Source organism: Anas acuta, chromosome 35 (genome assembly GCF_963932015.1).
Source record: "Anas acuta chromosome 35, bAnaAcu1.1, whole genome shotgun sequence".
NCBI lineage: Eukaryota > Metazoa > Chordata > Aves > Anseriformes > Anatidae > Anas > Anas acuta.
The window spans coordinates 217,485-235,731 of NC_089013.1; the positions used below are offsets into that span (position 1 = coordinate 217,485).

At 55.6% G+C, this 18,247-nt stretch overlaps 1 protein-coding gene and 5 long non-coding RNA genes across 7 annotated transcripts; all 6 read right to left on the reverse strand.

The window, feature by feature from the left end:
• Positions 1-114: 114 nt before the first annotated feature.
• On the reverse strand, positions 115-1,038 carry LOC137846653 (uncharacterized). The gene is made up of 3 exons (XR_011090594.1): positions 1,019-1,038; positions 639-743; positions 115-252 (listed from the first exon to the last, which is right to left on the reverse strand). It is a non-coding gene; the product is annotated as an uncharacterized lncRNA (long non-coding RNA).
• Positions 1,039-4,706: 3,668 nt separating this feature from the next.
• LOC137846633 (coiled-coil domain-containing protein 81-like) lies at positions 4,707-8,275 on the reverse strand. Of its 2 annotated transcripts, none has more exons than XM_068664631.1 (8): positions 8,158-8,275; positions 7,463-7,524; positions 7,157-7,310; positions 6,333-6,589; positions 6,110-6,195; positions 5,792-5,934; positions 5,358-5,454; positions 4,707-5,211 (listed from the first exon to the last, which is right to left on the reverse strand). In XM_068664631.1, exons 3-8 carry the CDS (start codon positions 7,227-7,229, stop codon positions 4,728-4,730), a joined length of 1,140 nt encoding a protein of 379 aa, XP_068520732.1. In that variant the 5' UTR covers positions 7,230-7,310; positions 7,463-7,524; positions 8,158-8,275; the 3' UTR covers positions 4,707-4,727. The 2 variants fall into 2 exon arrangements, with proteins under 2 accessions (XP_068520732.1, XP_068520731.1); XM_068664630.1 differs by lacking the exon at positions 8,158-8,275 and adding an exon at positions 7,919-8,139.
• Positions 8,276-10,670: 2,395 nt separating this feature from the next.
• Positions 10,671-11,262, reverse strand: LOC137846652 (uncharacterized). The gene is made up of 3 exons (XR_011090593.1): positions 11,169-11,262; positions 11,043-11,127; positions 10,671-10,942 (listed from the first exon to the last, which is right to left on the reverse strand). It is a non-coding gene; the product is annotated as an uncharacterized lncRNA (long non-coding RNA).
• A 256-nt stretch (positions 11,263-11,518) lies between these two features.
• Positions 11,519-12,135, reverse strand: LOC137846651 (uncharacterized). The gene is made up of 3 exons (XR_011090592.1): positions 12,023-12,135; positions 11,896-11,937; positions 11,519-11,689 (listed from the first exon to the last, which is right to left on the reverse strand). It is a non-coding gene; the product is annotated as an uncharacterized lncRNA (long non-coding RNA).
• Positions 12,136-14,073: 1,938 nt separating this feature from the next.
• On the reverse strand, positions 14,074-15,316 carry LOC137846643 (uncharacterized). The gene is made up of 3 exons (XR_011090584.1): positions 15,189-15,316; positions 14,755-14,851; positions 14,074-14,608 (listed from the first exon to the last, which is right to left on the reverse strand). It is a non-coding gene; the product is annotated as an uncharacterized lncRNA (long non-coding RNA).
• A 487-nt stretch (positions 15,317-15,803) lies between these two features.
• On the reverse strand, positions 15,804-17,571 carry LOC137846634 (uncharacterized). The gene is made up of 4 exons (XR_011090578.1): positions 17,454-17,571; positions 16,869-16,930; positions 16,563-16,716; positions 15,804-16,002 (listed from the first exon to the last, which is right to left on the reverse strand). It is a non-coding gene; the product is annotated as an uncharacterized lncRNA (long non-coding RNA).
• Between the last annotated feature and the right edge of the window lie 676 nt (positions 17,572-18,247).

Genomic DNA, 18,247 nt, shown 5'->3' on the forward strand with positions numbered 1-18,247 from the left:
CACCATGGGGGGGGCTCGGGGGGAGCTGTTGGAGGGGGGGGGGGGCTCGGTGCCCGGGGGAGGGGCTTGGGGGGGAGCCGTTGGAGGGGGGGGTGCTGAGTTGTGTGTGGGGGAGGTTCGGGGGGGGGCTCGCTCAGCTCCAGGGGGCACAGGTCCTGCTGGGGAGGGGGGCAGGGTGCAGGCTTGGGGGCACCCCAGTGGCAGGGGACCTCGTGGGGAGGCCCGGGTCCCTTTTTGGGGTCATTCAGGCGCCTTTTTAGGGTCATTCAGGACCCTTTTGGGGCACCCAGGTCCCTTTTGGGGTCACCCAGGTCCCTAATGCTTCATTTTGGGGATAAACCGACAATTTTGGGGGCCTAATGCCTTTTTTGGGGGGCTAAAACCCCAGTTTGGCTGGGATCTCTCGGAAAGCAGTCTTGACCTGGACTCCTTGTGGGACCCTTATGGGGCCTCCTGGGTGACCCCACAACCCCGTAACTCCCCCCAAAAAAATCCTGCCCCCTCCCCTGTGCCCCCCCCCGGCCACGTACGGTGCAGGTGACGGTTTTGGAGGTGCCGGTCTCCTGGAAGCCCAGCTTTTTGGGGTCATCCAGGACCCTTTTGGGGCACCCAGGTCCCTTTTGGGGGTCATTCAGGACCCTTTTGTGGACCCAGGTCCCTTTTTGGGGTCATTCAGGACCCGTTTGGGTGCCAGGGTCCCTTTTTTCGGGACACCCAGGTCCTTTTTGGGGTCATCTAGGTCCCTTTTGGGGACAGCTGGGTGCCAGGGCCCCTTTTTGGGGAAACCCAGGTCCCTTTTGGGGACACCCAGGTCCCTTTTGGGGACAGCTGGGTGTCAGGGCCCCTTTTTGGGGATACCCAGGTCCCTTTTTGGGGACATCCAAGCCCCTTTTTGGGGTCATCCAGGTCCCTTTTGGGGTCATTTTGGGGACAGCCGGGTGCCTTGGCCCCTTTTGGGAAGAACCCACAACCCCGGCTGCTTTTTTGGGGGGGGCTAAAACCCCGGGAAATCCGGGACCCCATTGGGGTCACCCAGGTGCTGGGGTCCTTTGGGGACACCGGGACCCCCCCCCTTGGGGACACCAGGACTGGGGTCCCCTACAGGGGGGAGGACACACACAGAGGGGACGGCGCTGTCACTGGGGGGGGGACACCTGGGGGTCCCCTGTAATGGGGGGGGCACCCAGATCGCCTTGGGGGGGGGCATCTGGGTCTTTGGGGGGGAATTTGGGCCCTGAAGAATCGTTTTTTCGTTTTGCCCTGAAGGGAACGGTTTGGGCCCTAAAGAGAAGGTCTGGGGCCAGAAAAAGAAGGGCTTGGGCCCTAAAAATCAGGGCTTAGGCCCTGAAGAGAGGGGTTTGGGCCCAAAAGGGAGGGATTTGGGCCCTAAAGAGTAGGATTTGGGCCCTAAAGGGAAGGGTTTGGGCCCTAAAGGGAAGGGTTTGGGCCCTAAATAGGAGGCGTGAGGCTCTAAAATTAATAGTGGAAACCCTCTGAAGGAAGTTTTGGACCCCGAAATGAGGTATAGGAGACTGGAAATAACCCTGATCTCAAAAATTAGTCTTTGGACCATAAAAAGCAGGATCTGGATCCTAATTTGATGTTTTGGATCGTAAAACAGACGCTTGGATCTTAAAACCAGTGCATTGAGCTCTCAAAAGCAGTTTGGGGTTCGGACCCCGAAAGGAAGCTTTGGGCTCTTATAATGGGGTGGTGGACACTCAAATGTGGTTTTGGGTTCCAAAATGAAGGCTTTGGGCCCCGAAAAAGGGGCTTGGGGCACTAAAAATGGTGCTTTAGGTGCGTGCGATGGGACCGCTGACCAGAGCAGCCAAAGCACAAATGCGGAATGGCACCACAAGGGCAGCTCTGAGGAAAATTAACTTATTACATTAATTAATTATAAATTAATTATAAAATTAATTATGCCTCCCAGGGGGAAATAAATAACAAACTGCACGGCCCAAGTCCCATTCCTGCCCCTTTGGCATCTGCAGCCGCCTGCCCCAAGTCAGCCGGGTGCAAATCCTTGTTTTTAATGTCATGTCCCGATTAAAACAGCACTTTGGGGAAAATGAAAGCAAAAATTAAAGCCAAATAAATAGAGCAAACTTGCCAGCACTACGGTTTTGGGTTTGGTTTGGTGCCTTTTATTGCTAATGTGCAAAAAGCAAGCGAACTCGGACACGCACCCCAATCCTTTTTGGGTTTTGCTTCTTGAGGTAACGCTTCCAAATTTCCAAAATCTCGGATTCTGTGGGGGGTCTCTCCTGTTCCAGGCGCCTTGCTCTGGCCGGTTTGGGTTCCAGCGTCTCGGATGTGCTGTCCAGGGTGGGCAGAATGTCCACTCTTCATTCTTCTCCTGGGACCCCCTGAGATGTCGATGGCCCCATTTTGTCCATCCCTGGTGTTCCGCTTCAGGCTGTGAGTTTGTCCTGGTCTTGGCTGGCCAAAGGCTGGTTTTTGGCAAGAGGCAGCCCCGGGATTGCTGGCAGCTGGCTGAAAACACATCAAAAATGTCTGCATGAGCACACGATGGCACTGGGGCCGCATCCCGCACCCTGAAAACGTGACCCTGCTTGCACACCACGGGCCCCATCCACCCCTCCGGGTGCTGCTTTCAGCAATTTGGGGTGGCCCCAGCCCGCAGTGTTTGGGGCTGGGCGAGGGGCTCCCTGCTGGGGAGAAGACAACCGTGAGCCTCCGGCCTCACCTGATCCCGGATTCCTTCTTGTTCTCCTGTGCTTTGGTTTCCTTCAGCCTTGGGAGCTCGTGTTTCGGGATGCTCGCGCGCACGGTGAAAGGCATGTCGAGCAATCCCCCTGAGGCTGGAAAGGACGGACATGGTCAGAAGTGGGGTGCTGCTGCTGCCGACATCGGTCCCAGGGGGGTGCACAGGGTCTCGGACCCCCATCCTCCTGCTCAGGCACCGTGGCCACTTCCCACCCCAGGGCTCAGTTTTGGGGAAGCCACCGAGATGTGGGGACAAAAGGCTGTGCCCAGCTGTGCCCGTCCCTTTGGCGGTGATGTTGGGCATCAGGCACCTGCGCTGCATGCCGTCCCACAGCTCTACCCGGGTCGGCTTCATGCAGGAGGGTTTCCTCTCCTTGGCAGAGGTCGCGTTCAGGCTCATCCCTGCGCTCGTCCTCTGAACAATCCACCCTTGGAGCCGACAGACCAGGGCTTAGGCCCTGAAGAGAAGGGCTTGGGGCCTAAAGAGAGGGTCTGGGCCCTAAATAGACGGGTTTGGGCCTGAAGAGAGGGCTTTGGGCCTTATGAGAGGGGTTTGGGCCTAAAGAGAGGGGTTTGGGGCCTAAGGAGAAGAAGGGTTTGGGCCTTAAAGAGAGGGTGTGGGGCTTAAAAAGCAGAAGGGTTTGGGCCAGAAAAAGTGGGGTTTGAGCCTAAAGAGAGGGGTTTGGGGCCTAAAGAGAGGTTTTGGGCCTGAAGGGAGGGGTTTGGGCCTAAAGAGAGGGATTTGGGCCTAAAGAGAGGGGTTTGGGGCCTAAAGAGAGGGGTTTGGGCCTGACGGGAGGGGTTGGGGCCTGAAGGGAGGGCTTTAGGCCCTGAAGGGAGTGGTTTGGGCCATAAGAGGAGGGTTTTTTTCACTAAAGGGAGGGGCAAACATTATAACAATAACTCACCGTTTTTTTTTTAATTTTCTTTTGCTTTTTCAAGGTCCTTTTAACCACCCAGCTGGAACTGGAATTAGGCAAAGCCTACACTTCGCAGTGGAGCTAAAAGCCAAAAGCCTGCCACCATCCCGGGTGGCAAAGCTGAGCCAAAATTCCTCACGTTCGCGAATTTTTCCCTTCTCCTCCCTCAAAATACTTTGCACTATTAAAATTTATTAGTTATAATCCCTTGGTTTGACGTTTTTTCCTTGTTCTGAGCTGTGGAGTTCTGCCAAGCTGGGGCGTGGCAGGAGGAGGGGACTGCAAAGGACCTCAGGGACTCCAGGAGCCTTGGGCCCCACTTTTTGGGAGGTGCTGATGGTTTTGGGGGGGCTTTGAACCTGTCTGGAAAGCAACCTTCACCCCACTCCTCACGAACGAGCCTCGTAAAAAAAAAACAAAAACTCAACAGTTTTTTTGGGATTCCACCGTGTTTTACTCCACCTCCTTTCTGAGGCAATCGTGTCAGGAAGAACGATGGAGATCTGCAAAGAAACAGAGAAAAAAATCACTTTTTAGATTTTTTTTTAGCCTTCTATACCCTCATGCACAGGCTGGGGATGGTTTCAAATCCTGACAGTGATGTCAGGGCCACCATTTCCCTTGTTTTTCACCTCATATTTTCCCCAGGCCCTGGTCAGCAGCGGGGTTTTGCTCCTAAATTCTGCTAAGCCTGCACAAAAAAAGCCTTTCTTTTCCCAAAAAACCTTGAAAGCAGCACCCAGCTACAAAAAAAAACACCCTCTCCTCTGTGGCCAAGAGCTTTTTGAGGCCTTCCAAACCCTAAAAAACATGGCCTGGTGTTGTCTGTGCGCCAACAGAAGAGAGAAATTTGGGGATTTGAGTCTAGTGCTGGAGGAGACAAAGGTTTTGGGGTGGATTGAGCCAACCCGTGGCTCAAAACTGAGATCCCTTTGGAAAGACCGCGCTGTCCCCAAAAAACTCTGCTTCCCTACAAGGCTTGAGCCCCCCAAAATGATGCTGATGTGGATCACCCACCTCTTTTTGCCAACTCCGATGGCCTCCTCGCTAGGTCGGGCGCTCAAAGCCCGAAGTTTAGGGTGGCCGGGGCCACAAAACGGAGAGCCCCGGCCCAGTTTTCGGCGGTTTGGGTTGGGCTGACATGAGTTTTCGGGGCGCGGGTGCCACCGGGCGGGTGCTGTTGGTGCCGTTCACGGATAACGCCTTCTTCTGAGGATCTTTCATCACCGTCCAGAAGGTTTCGGGCCTGTTTTTTAACCTTTCTGCCCCCTCTTTTCCCGGGGGCTGCAGCCTGTAGACGTTGTAGGGGGGCTCCTCGGGGAGGCTGGCCTCCGAGCTGGCCGGTGATGAGACGCTTATCACGGGGAAGGACAGCTCTGTGGGTCCCGGGGGCCGGGGGGGCTTTTTGGCTGCCGGGTTTTCCCCCATGCAGGGGGGAAACATCCCCGCTCCTCTTCCTGCTCTCTGCATCGAGGCTCCGGGTGTCTTTGCCTGTCCCGTTTTGCCTTTGGGTGACGATTTTTCGGCCTTGCGAGGAGTCCCCGGGATGGCCGGCAGCCTGATGGAAGAACCAAGAATCCAGGATGGTTTTGGGGTCGCATCCTGCACCCCCCACCCCCTCATGCAGCGCTGGATGCTGCAGCCCTGAAATTTGGGGGGGCTCCCGGCGGCCTCATCCCACCCATTTGGAGCCCTCAGCCTCACCTCAAGGGAGCCTTCCCTGCCTTCTGCGCCTCCCCCTTCAGGGCTGCTTCTTCTGTCGACCCCGTGGGGGCAAGGGAAGGAAGCCCGAGACCTTTGCCTAAAATTTGGGAAGGAGAGGTGTTAGAAGAACATTTCCGTGATGCCGCCGTCCCCGGGGACACGCCGGGTGCTGAGGCTGCTCCCCGAGACCCTCCTTGGCACCAGCCCTCGCCCGGCTCCTTTCTAAGCCTCAATATTTTTTTTTTGGGGCCGAGTTCTGGGAGAAAGGAGCTGGCTACGGCCAATTTTAGGGGGTGTCTTGATCCCCGTCCTCCTGCAGCGCCCAGGGCCGGGCACATCAGGCACCTCGCACCTGGGGGCTCCGTTTTGGAGGCGCGGTGACAAGATGTGGTGCAAGGCAGAGCTTTTGGGTGCTCCACGATGGGTTTTCTCACCAGGAGTCAGTTCCCCGTCCCTTCGAAGGGAACCAGCAGCTGCTTTTCTTCCCCCAGCTTGGCCGAGAAGAGGAAAAGCCCCTTCTTTCTTCTCCTTGGAGTGCTCCTGGGGCGGTTTTTTGGGCATGCTCTCCATCTCAAACCTGGCAAAAGAAGGCCTCAGCGTGACCCACAATCACCCCATTTCCACGTTGCCATCAAAGCCCCATCCCCAAATTCCTTCCTGGGCAGGGGGCTCGTCCAGCAAAGAAGCACCGGCTGGGCACCCGTGGGTGCAAGGAGAACCCGAGCAGCGGCCACAGCCACAAAAATACTCACTCGGGGAAGACGATGACACGGCCAGAGAAGGTCAGGGAGGCCAAGGGTGCCCTCCGGGACACCACCACGTCCATCAGCTGGGGGACCTGCAAGGAGATGGCAAATGTCCTCTGGCCTCGGTCGTGGCCAAAAACTCCAACCCAAAAGGTCTCGGTGGGCCAAGGGCAAGCGTTGCTACCCCTTTGTGAGGCTGCCCAGGCCGTGGGGAAAACAAAACCCTCACCTTGAAAAAGGCTTTTTGAAGGTTCTCCTTCCCGGACAGCTTCTGCAGGAATTCGGAATAGAATTTCATTTCCACCCTCGTGCCTTCGATGAGGAGCACCCCCACGTCCCTCAGGACCAGGGCGATGTTCTCCCCCTTCCCCACGCAGCGAGAGATGAGGGACGTGGTGCCCTGGATGCAGCTCTCCACCCTCTGCGAGGACAGGCAGATTTGGGCGGCCACCTCGGGGTAGTGGAGGGGCTCCAGCTCCTTGTGGCCTGGAAAACGACACGAGAGGGATGGGGGCGGTCACCAGCAGCCCTTCCCCGTGGCAGGCGTCACCCAAAAAGGCTTCGGTTTGGGACCTTGTGGTGGGTTTTGGATAGAAAAGGTTTGGCAGCAGGGGGGCACGGGGAGGGGGGTGCTGTGAGAGGGATCTAGAAGCTGCCCCGTGTTGGGGAAGGGTCCTGCTGCTGGCCAGAGCCTGGGCAGTAAGCGAGGTTTTTTGTGCCTCTGGGAGAGCAGATTGGAGACAGAGAAAAAAAAAAACACAAACAAACAAACAAACAAACAATCACAAACAAACCAACAACAACAAAAAAAAAACACAGAAACAAACCAATAAAAAACAAAGCAAAACAAAAACAAAAAACAAAACAAAAACAAAAACAAAACAAAACACAAACGAACATACAAAAAAACAACAAAAAAACGAAAACAAAACAAAACAATCACAAACCAAGCAACAAAAAACAAACAAACAACAACAACAACAAAAAATAATAAAAAAAAAAACACCTGATATTGAGGGAGGGGGTCAGCAGGGGATTAGCCCCCTGCCCTACCTGGCAGGTACTCCTTGTTGGCGGTGAGGCTGTGGGTGACGACGAGGTTCCTGGCCAGGCGGAACGTGGGCATCTGCAAAATCAGGGTCTTGTTCCCGTCCTTCACCAATTTGGGGACAACGTCGAAGGAGCCGAGGGCAGGAATTCGGACGCCCTGGAAATGGCAGAGAAAAGAAAGAAAAATGGTTAAGGATCAGACGTCACACCGCCTACCACAACTGCGCTTGTGCGATGTCTGTGGGGCTTTTTGGGGTGAGTTTCCTGCTTTTCAGGAGGGGAACGAGGGGGACGGGGGTGCCAACCCACCTGGTGCAGCAGGAGGTGTTCGTGGATGTAGGCTGACACCGCATCCCAGACGCTTATTTTCTCTGAAAGGCAAAAAAAAATCTGGTCACACACCGCCTCTCGTGGCTACCACCCTTCCATCACCCCAAAACCCGTGTTGCATAAAGATCCATCACATCCCCGACCCCAAAAAACAGAGACCTCCACACAGAGCCAGGTCTCCCCCGCACAAAATGCCCCACCCAAATTTAGGCGCCTACCAAAACCCGCGTTACATAAAGATCCATCACATCCCCAACCCCAAAAAGAGACCTCTACACAGAGCCAGGTCTCCCCGCCACGAAAAGCCCCAAATTTCGGCGCCTACCAAAACCCACATTACATAAAGATCCATCACATCCCCGACCCCAAAAAACAGAGACCTCCACACAGAGCCAGGTCTCCCCGCCACAAAAAGCCCCAAATTTCGGCACCTACCCTTGGAGGTGATGCTGGGCGTGAGGCACGGGACCTTCATCCCATCCCAGAAGCGGACGGGGGTCCGCCTCACGTTGGGCAGCACCTCGTCGGCAAAAGTGACGCGTTTTTGCATCCTTGCGCTCGCTCTCCGGATATTTCTCCAGAGATGAAGGGTCCCGGCGCCACCCCCCACCCCTTTTATACCCTGCCACCGCCCCCCGCCCCATTGTGACACGGCTAATGAGGTCATCACTTACGTCATAACTGCCAACAGGGCCACCGTCACCATGACTGTAATACACCATAAATGTTTGCCCCTCCCTTTAGTGACCAAACCCCTCCTTTTAGGGCCCAAACCACTCCCTTCAGGGCCTAAAGCCCTCCCTTCAGGCCCAAACCCCTCTCTTTAGGCCCAAACCCCTCTCTTTAGGCCCCAAACCCCTCTCTTTAGGCCCAAACCCCTCCCTTCAGGCCCAAAACCTCTCTTTAGGCCCCAAACACTCTCTTTAGCGCTCAAACCCCACTTTTTCCGGCCCAAACCCTTCTGCTTTTTAAGCCCCACAGCCTCTCTTTAAGGCCCAAACCCTTCTTCTCCTTAGGCCCCAAACCCCTATCTTTAGGCCCCAAACCCTTCTTTTTCAGGCCCAAAACCCTCTCTTCAGGCCCCAAACCCCTCTCCTTAGCCCCCAAACCCCTCAAATTTAGGCCCCAAGCCCGTCTCTTCAGGGCCTAAGCCCTGGTCTGTCGGCTCCAAGGGTGGATTGTTCAGAGGACGAGCGCAGGGATGAGCCTGAACGCGACCTCTGCCAAGGAGAGGAAACCCTCCTGCATGAAGCCGACCCGGGTAGAGCTGTGGGACGGCATGCAGCGCAGGTGCCTGATGCCCAACATCACCGCCAAAGGGACGGGCACAGCTGGGCACAGCCTTTTGTCCCCACATCTCGGTGGCTTCCCCAAAACTGAGCCCTGGGGTGGGAAGTGGCCACGGTGCCTGAGCAGGAGGATGGGGGTCCGAGACCCTATGCACCCCCCTGGGACCGATGTCGGCAGCAGCAGCACCCCACTTCTGACCATGTCCGTCCTTTCCAGCCTCAGGGGGATTGCTCGACATGCCTTTCACCGTGCGCGCGAGTATCCCGAAACACGAGCTCCAAAAGTTGAAGGAAATAAAAGCACAGGAGAACAAGAAGGAATCTGGGAGCAGGTGAGGCCGGAGGCTCACGGTTGTCTTCTCCCCAGCAGGGAGCCCCTCGCCCAGCCCCAAACACTCCGGGCTGGGGCCACCCCAAATTGCTGAAAGCAGCACCCGGAGGGGTGGATTGGGCCCGTGGTGTGCAAGCAGGGTCACGTTTTCAGGGTGCGGGATGCGGCCCCAGTGCCATCGTGTGCTCATGCAGACGTTTTTGATGTTTTTTCAGCCAGCTGCCAGCAATCCCGGGGCTGCCTCTTGCCAAAAACCAGCCTTTGGCCAGCCAAGACCAGGACAAACTCACAGCCTGAAGCGGAACACCAGGGATGGACAAAATGGGGCCATCGACATCTCAGGGGGTCCCAGGAGAAGAATGAAGAGTGGACATTCTGCCCACCCTGGACAGCACATCCGAGACGCTGGAACCCAAACCGGCCAGAGCAAGGCGCCTGGAACAGGAGAGACCCCCCACAGAATCCGAGATTTTGGAAATTTGGAAGCGTTACCTCAAGAAGCAAAACCCAAAAAGGATTGGGGTGCGTGTCCGAGTTCGCTTGCTTTTTGCACATTAGCAATAAAAGGCACCAAACCAAACCAAAAACCGTAGTGCTGGCAAGTTTGCTCTATTTATTTGGCTTTAATTATTGCTTTCATTTTCCCCAAAGTGCTGTTTTAATCGGGACATGACATTAAAAACAAGGATTTGCACCCGGCTGACTTGGGGCAGGCGGCTGCAGATGCCAAAGGGGCAGGAATGGGACTTGGGCCGTGCAGTTTGTTATTTATTTCCCCCTGGGAGGCATAATTAATTAGGGTTAATTTTCCTCAGAGCTGCCCTTGTGGTGCCATTCCGCATTTGTGCTTTGGCTGCTCTGAGCCGCAGTCCCATCGCACGCACCTAAAGCACCATTTTTAATGCCCCAAGCCCCTTTTGAGGGCACAAAGCCTTCATTTTGGAACCCAAAAGCCACATTTGAGTGTCCACCACCCCATTATAAGAGCCCAAAGCTTCCTTTCGGGGTCCGAACCCCAAACTGCTTTTGAGAGCTCAAGGCACTGGTTTTAAGATCCAAGCGTCTGTTTTACAATCCAAAACATCAAATTAGGATCCAGATCCTGCTTTTTATGGTCCAAAGACTAATTTTTTAGATCAGGGTTATTTCCAGTCTCCTATACCTCATTTTGGGGTCCAAAACTTCCTTCAGAGGGTTTCCACTATTAATTTTAGAGCCTCACGCCTCCTATTTAGGGCCCAAACCCTTCCCTTTAGGGCCCAAACCCTTCCCTTTAGGGCCCAAATCCTATTCTTTAGGGCCCAAATCCCTCCCTTTTGGGCCCAAACCCCTCTCTTCAGGGCCTAAGCCCCGATTTTTAGGGCCCAAGCCCTTCTTTTTCGGGCCCCAGACCTTCTCTTTAGGGCCCAAACCGTTCCCTTCAGGGCAAAACGAAAAAACGATTCTTCAGGGCCCAAATTTCCCCCCAAAGACCCAGATGCCCCCCCCAAGGCGATCTGGGTGCCCCCCCCATTACAGGGGACCCCCAGGTGTCCCCCCCCCAGTGACAGCGCCGTCCCCTCTGTGTGTTTACCCCCCTCCGGTAGGGGACCCCAGTCCTGGTGTCCCCAAGGGGGGGGTCCCGGTGTCCCCAAAGGACCCCAGCACCTGGGTGACCCCAATGGGGTCCCGGATTTCCAGGGGTCCCCCCCCAAAAAAAGCAGCCGGGGTTGTGGGTTCTTCCCAAAAGGGGCCAAGGCACCCGGCTGTCCCCAAAATGACCCCAAAAGGGACCTGGATGACCCCAAAAAGGGGCTTGGATGTCCCCAAAAAGGGATCTGGGTATCCCAAAAAGGGGCCCTGACACCCAGCTGTCCCCAAAAGGGACCTGGGTGTCCCCAAAAGGGACCTGGGTTTCCCAAAAAAGGGGCCCTGGCATCCAGCTGTCCCCAAAAGGGACCTAGATGACCCCAAAAAGGACCTGGGTGTCCCGAAAAAAGGGACCCTGGCACCCAAACAGGTCCTGAATGACCCCAAAAAGGGACCTGGGTCCACAAAAGGGTCCTGAATGACCCCCAAAAGGGACCTGGGTGCCCCAAAAGGGTCCTGGATGACCCCAAAAAGCTGGGCTTCCAGGAGACCGGCACCTCCAAAACCGTCACCTGCACCGTACGTGGCCGGGGGGGGCACAAGGGAGGGGGCAGGATTTTTTGGAGGGAGTTACGGGGTTGTGGGGTCACCCAGGAGGCCCCATAAGGGTCCCACAAGGGGTCCTGGTCAAGACTGCTTTCCGAGAGATCCCAGCCAAACTGGGGTTTTAGCCCCCAAAATGAGGCATTAGGCCCCCAAAATTGTCGGTTTATCCCCAAAATGAAGCATTAGGGACCTGGGTGACCACAAAAGGGACCTGGGTTCCCCAAAAGGGTCCTGGATGACCCCAAAAATGGGCTTGGATGTCCCCAAAAAGGGACCTGGGTATCCCCCAAAAGGGGCCCTGACACCCAGATGTCCCCAAAAAGGACCTAGATGACCCCAAAAAGGACCTGGGTGTCCCGAAAAAAGGGACCCTGGCACCCAAACAGGTCCTGAATGACCCCAAAAAGGGACCTGGGTCCACAAAAGGGTCCTGAATGACCCCCAAAAGGGACCTGGGTCCACAAAAGGGTCCTGAATGACCCCCAAAAGGGACCTGGGTGCCCCAAAAGGGTCCTGAATGACCCCAAAAAGGGGCTTGGATGTCCCAAAAAGGGGACCCTGGCACCCAAAAGGGACCTGGATGACCCCAAAACGGACCTGGGTGCCCCAAAAGGGACCTGGGTGCCCCAAAAGGGTCCTGAATGACCCCAAAAAGGCGCCTGAATTACCCCCAAAAGGGACCTGGGTGCCCCAAAAGGGACCTGGGTGACCCCAAAAGGCGCCTGAATGACCCCAAAAAGGGACCCGGGCCTCCCCACGAGGTCCCCTGCCATTGGGGTGCCCCCAGGGCTGCCCCCTGCCCCCCTCCCCAGCAGGACCTGTGCCCCCTGGAGCCGAGCGAGCCCCCCCCGAACCCCACCCCCACCCCCCCACACACAACTCAGCCCCCCCCCGTCCAACGGCTCCCCCCAAGCCCCCCCCATGGTGCAGGCCTACAGGGGCCACAACCACCTCAGCTGGGGCTTCGAGGGGACCAGCACCCCCAAAACCATCACCTGCACCATAAGTGGCCGAGGGGGGGCACAAGGGGGGGGGGGCAGGATGTTTTTGGGGGGGTTACGGGGTTGTGGGGTCACTTCAAGGAATTTCAGCTTCCATCCTTGAATCAGCTGAACACCCAAACTGAAGTATTAGGCCCGCCATATTGGGGGGTTAGGCCTGAAAATGAGGCATTATCCCCCAAAATTGGGGGTTTAATCCCCAAAATGAGGCATTAGGTCCCCAAAATTGTCGGTTTACCCCAAAAATGAAGGATTAGGCCCCCAAAACTGGGGGGTTTAGCCCCATAAATGAGGCATTAGGCCCGCCATATTGGGGGTTTTAGTCCCCAAAATGAGGCATTAGGTCCCCAAACCTGGGGGATTTAATCCCCAAAATGAGGCATTAGGACCCCAAAACTGGGGGGTTTAGCCTGAAAATGAGGCATTAGGCCCCCAAAATTGGGGGTTTAGGCCCAAAATGACACATTAGGCCTCCAAAACTGGGGGGTTAGGCCTGAAAAGGAGGCATTAGGCCTCCAAAACTGGGGGATTTAACCTGAAAATGAGGCATTAGGTCCCCAAAATTGTCGGTTTACCCCCAAAATGAAGCATTAGGCCCCCAAAACTGGGGGGTTTAGCCCCCAAAATAAAGGGGGGGGGGAGGGGATGAGAACCTCATGATCCAGAATAAAGAAATTTATGGCACTTAGGCAAATTTTTGGTAATGTATGAGAAACAAAAAAGCAAGATGTCTTCAGATCTGATTAACTCACCATTTTTTTTTTAATTTTCTTTTGCTTTTTCAAGGTCCTTTTAACCACCCAGCTGGAACTGGAATTAGGCAAAGCCTACACTTCGCAGTGGAGCTAAAAGCCAAAAGCCTGCCACCATCCCGGGTGGCAAAGCTGAGCCAAAATTCCTCACGTTCGCGAATTTTTCCCTTCTCCTCCCTCAAAATACTTTGCACTATTAAAATTTATTAGTTATAATCCCTTGGTTTGACGTTTTTTCCTTGTTCTGAGCTGTGGAATTCTGCCAAGCTGGGGCGTGGCAGGAGGAGGGGACTGCAAAAGGCCTCAGGGACTCCAAACTTACAAGGAGCCTTGGGCCCCACTTTTTGGGAGGTGCTGATGGTTTTGGGGGGGCTTTGAACCTGTCTGGAAAGCAACCTTCACCCCCCTCCTCACGAACGAGCCTCGTAAATAAAAACAAAAACTCAACAGTTTTTTTGGGATTCCATCGTGTTTTACTCCACCTCCTTTCTGAGGCAATCGTGTCAGGAAGAACGATGGAGATCTGCGAAGAAACAGAGAAAAAAATCACTTTTTAGATTTTTTTTTAGCCTTCTATACCCTCATGCACAGGCTGGGGATGGTTTCAAATCCTGACAGTGATGTCAGGGCCACCATTTCCCTCGTTTTTCACCTCATATTTTCCCCAGGCCCTGGTCAGCAGCGGGGTTTTGCTCCTAAATTCTGCTAAGCCTGCACAAAAAAAGCCTTTCTTTTCCCAAAAAACCTTGAAAGCAGCACCCAGCTACAAAAAAAACACCCTCTCCTCTGTGGCCAAGAGCTTTTTGAGGCCTTCCAAACCCTAAAAAACATGGCCTGGTGTTGTCTGTGCACCAACAGAAGAGAGAAATTTGGGGATTTGAGTCTAGTGCTGGAGGAGACAAAGGTTTTGGGGTGGATTGAGCCAACCCGTGGCTCAAAACTGAGATCCCTTTGGAGAGACCCCGCTGTCCCCAAAAAACTCTGCTTCCCTACAAGGCTTGAGCCCCCCAAAATGATGCTGATGTGGATCACCCACCTCTTTTTGCCAACTCCGATGGCCTCCTCGCTGGGTCGGGCGCTCAAAGCCCGAATTTCAGGGTGGCCGGGGCCACAAAACGGAGAGCCCTGGCCCAGTTTTTGGCGGTTTGGGTTGGGCTGACACGGGTTTTCGGGCCGCGGGTGCCACCGGGCGGGTGCTGTTGGTGCCGTTCACGGATAATGCCTTCTTCTGAGGTTCTTTCAGCACCGTCCAGAAGGTTTCGGGCCTGTTCCTTAACCTTTCTGCCCCCTCTTTTCCCGGGGGCTGCAGCCTGTAGACGTTGTAGGGGGGCTCCTCGGGGAGGCTGGCCTCCGAGCTGGCCGGTGATGAGATGCTTATCACGGGGAAGGACAGCTCTGTGGGTCCCGGGGGCCGGGTGGGCTTTTTGGCTGCCGGGTTTTCCCCCACGCAGGGGGGAAACATCCCCGCTCCTCTTCCTGCTCTCTGCCTCGAGGCTCCGGGTGTCTTTGCCTGTCCTGTTTTGCCTTTGGGTGACGATTTTTCGGCCTTGCGAGGAGTCCCCGGGATGGCCGGCAGCCTGATGGAAGAACCAAGAATCCAGGATGGTTTTGGGGTCGCATCCTGCACCCCCCACCCCCTCATGCAGCGCTGGATGCTGCAGCCCTGAAATTTGGGGGGGCTCCCGGCGGCCTCATCCCACCCATTTGGAGCCCCCAGCCTCACCTCAAGGGAGCCTTCCCTGCCTTCTGCGCCTCCCCCTTCAGGGCTGCTTCTTCTGTCGACCCCGTGGGGGCAAGGGAAGGAAGCCCGAGACCTTTGCCTAAAATTTGGGAAGGAGAGGTGTTAGAAGAACATTTCCGTGATGCCGCCGTCCCCGGGGACACGCCGGGTGCTGAGGCTGCTCCCCGAGACCCTCCTTGGCACCAGCCCTCGCCCGGCTCCTTTCTAAGCCTCAATATTTTTTTGGGGGGGCCGAGTTCTGGGAGAAAGGAGCTGGCTACGGCCAACTTTAGGGGGTGTCTTGATCCCCGTCCTCCTGCAGCGCCCAGGGCCGGGCACATCAGGCACCTCGCACCCGGGGGCTCCGTTTTGGAGGCGCGGTGACAAGATGTGGTGCAAGGCAGAGCTTTTGGGTGCTCCACGATGGGTTTTCTCACCAGGAGTCGGTTCCCCGTCCCTTCGAAGGGAACCAGCAGCTGCTTTTCTTCCCCCAGCTTGGCCGAGAAGAGGAAAAGCCCCTTCTTTCTTCTCCTTGGAGTGCTCCTGGGGCGGTTTTTTGGGCATGCTCTCCATCTCAAACCTGGCAAAAGAAGGCCTCAGCGTGACCCCAGGGCGCGCCACAATCACCCCATTTCCACGTTGCCATCAAAGCCCCATCCCCAAATCCCTTCCTGGACTTTGCAATGGGCTCGTCCAGCAAAGAAGCACCGGCTGGGCACCCGTGGGTGCAAGGAGAACCCGAGCAGCGGCCACAGCCACAAAAATACTCACTCGGGGAAGACGATGACACGGCCAGAGAAGGTCAGGGAGGCCAAGGGTGCCCTCCGGGACACCACCACGTCCATCAGCTGGGGGACCTGCAAGGAGATGGCAAATGTCCTCTGGCCTCGGTCGTGGCCAAAAACTCCAACCCAAAAGGTCTCGGTGGGCCAAGGGCAAGCGTTGCTACCCCTTTGTGAGGCTGCCCAGGCCGTGGGGAAAACAAAACCCTCACCTTGAAAAAGGCTTTTTGAAGGTTCTCCTTCCCGGACAGCTTGTGCAGGAATTCGGAATAGAATTTCATTTCCACCCTCGTGCCTTCGATGAGGAGCACCCCCACGTCCCTCAGGACCAGGGCGATGTTCTCCCCCTTCCCCACGCAGCGAGAGATGAGGGACGTGGTGCCCTGGATGCAGCTCTCCACCCTCTGCGAGGACAGGCAGATTTGGGCGGCCACCTCGGGGTAGTGGAGGGGCTCCAGCTCCTTGTGGCCTGGAAAACGACACGAGAGGGATGGGGGCGGTCACCAGCAGCCCTTCCCCGTGGCAGGCGTCACTCAAAAAGGCTTCGGTTTGGGACCTTGTGGTGGGTTTTGGATAGAAAAGGTTTGGCAGCAGGGGGGCACGGGGAGGGGGGTGCTGTGAGAGGGATCTAGAAGCTGCCCCGTGTTGGGGAAGGGTCCTGCTGCTGGCCAGAGCCTGGGCAGTAAGCGAGGTTTTTTGTGCCTCTGGGAGAGCAGATTGGAGACAGAGAAAAAAAAAAAACACAAACAAACAAACAAACAAACAATCACAAACAAACCAACAACAACAAAAAAAACCCACACAAACAAACCAATAAAAAACAAAGCAAAACAAAAACAAAAAACAAAACAAAAACAAAACAAAACACAAACGAACATACAAAAAAACAACAAAAAAACGAAAACAAAACAAAACAATCACAAACCAAGCAACAAAAAACAAACAAACAACAACAACAAAAAAAAATAATAAAAAAAAACACCTGATATTGAGGGAGGGGGTCAGCAGGGGATTAACCCCCTGCCCTACCTGGCAGGTACTCCTTGTTGGCGGTGAGGCTGTGGGTGACGACGAGGTTCCTGGCCAGGCGGAACGTGGGCATCTGCAAAATCAGGGTCTTGTTCCCGTCCTTCACCAATTTGGGGACAACGTCGAAGGAGCCGAGGGCAGGAATTCGGACGCCCTGGAAATGGCAGAGAAAAGAAAGAAAAATGGTTAAGGATCAGACGTCACACCGCCTACCAGAACCGCGCTTGTGTGATGCCTGTGGGGCCTTTTGGGGTGAATTTCCTGCTTTTCAGGAGGGGAACGAGGGGGACGGGGGTGCCAACCCACCTGGTGCAGCAGGAGGTGTTCGTGGATGTAGGCTGACACCGCATCCCAGACGCTTATTTTCTCTGAAAGGCAAAAAAAAATCTGGTCACACACCGCCTCTCGTGGCTACCACCCTTCCATCACCCCAAAACCCGCGTTGCATAAAGATCCATCACATCCCCGACCCCAAAAAAAAGAGACCTCCACACAGAGCCAGGTCTCCCCGCCACAAAAAGCCCCACCCAAATTTAGGCGCCTACCAAAACCCGCGTTACATAAAGATCCATCACATCCCCGACCCCAAAAAGAGACCTCCACACAGAGCCAGGTCTCCCCGCCACGAAAAGCCCCAAATTTAGGCGCCTACCCTTGGAGGTGATGCTGGGCGTGAGGCACGGGACCTTCATCCCATCCCAGAAGCGGACGGGGGTCCGCCTCACGTTGGGCAGCACCTCGTCGGCAAAAGTGACGCGTTTTTGCATCCTTGCGCTCGCTCTCCAGATTATTCTCCAGAGATGAAGGGTCCCGGCGCCACCCCCCACCCCTTTTATACCCTGCCACCGCCCCCCGCCCCATTGTGACACGGCTTATGAGGTCATCACTTACGTCATAACTGCCAACAGGGCCACCGTCACCATGACTGTAATACACCATAAATGTTTGCCCCTCCCTTTAGTGACCAAACCCCTCCTTTTAGGGCCCAAACCACTCCCTTCAGGGCCTAAAGCCCTCCCTTCAGGCCCAAACCCCTCCCGTCAGGCCCAAACCCCTCTCTTTAGGCCCCAAACCCCTCTCTTTAGGCCCCAAACCCCTCTCTTTAGGCCCAAACCCCTCTCTTTAGGCCCAAACCCCTCCCTTCAGGCCGAAAACCTCTCTTTAGGCCCCAAACCCCTCTCTTTAGGGCTCAAACCCCACTTTTTCCGGCCCAAACCCTTCTGCTTTTTAAGCCCCACACCCTCTCTTTAAGGCCCAAACCCTTCTTCTCCTTAGGCTCCAAACCCCTCTCTTTAGGCCCCAAACCCTTCTTTTTCAGGCCCAAAACCCTCTCTTCAGGCCCCAAACCCCTCTCCTTAGCCCCCTAACCCCTCAAATTTAGGCCCCAAGCCCGTCTCTTCAGGGCCTAAGCCCTGGTCTGTCGGCTCCAAGGGTGGATTGTTCAGAGGACGAGCGCAGGGATGAGCCTGAACGCGACCTCTGCCAAGGAGAGGAAACCCTCCTGCATGAAGCCGACCCGGGTAGAGCTGTGGGACGGCATGCAGCGCAGGTGCCTGATGCCCAACATCACCGCCAAAGGGACGGGTACCACAGGAGTAGTGTTGGCAACCACATTTGGGGCTTTCCTTGGGCGAGACCCAGTGCCGGAGCCATGGCGGGGTGTCTCCGCTGGGGCTTTTCATCTG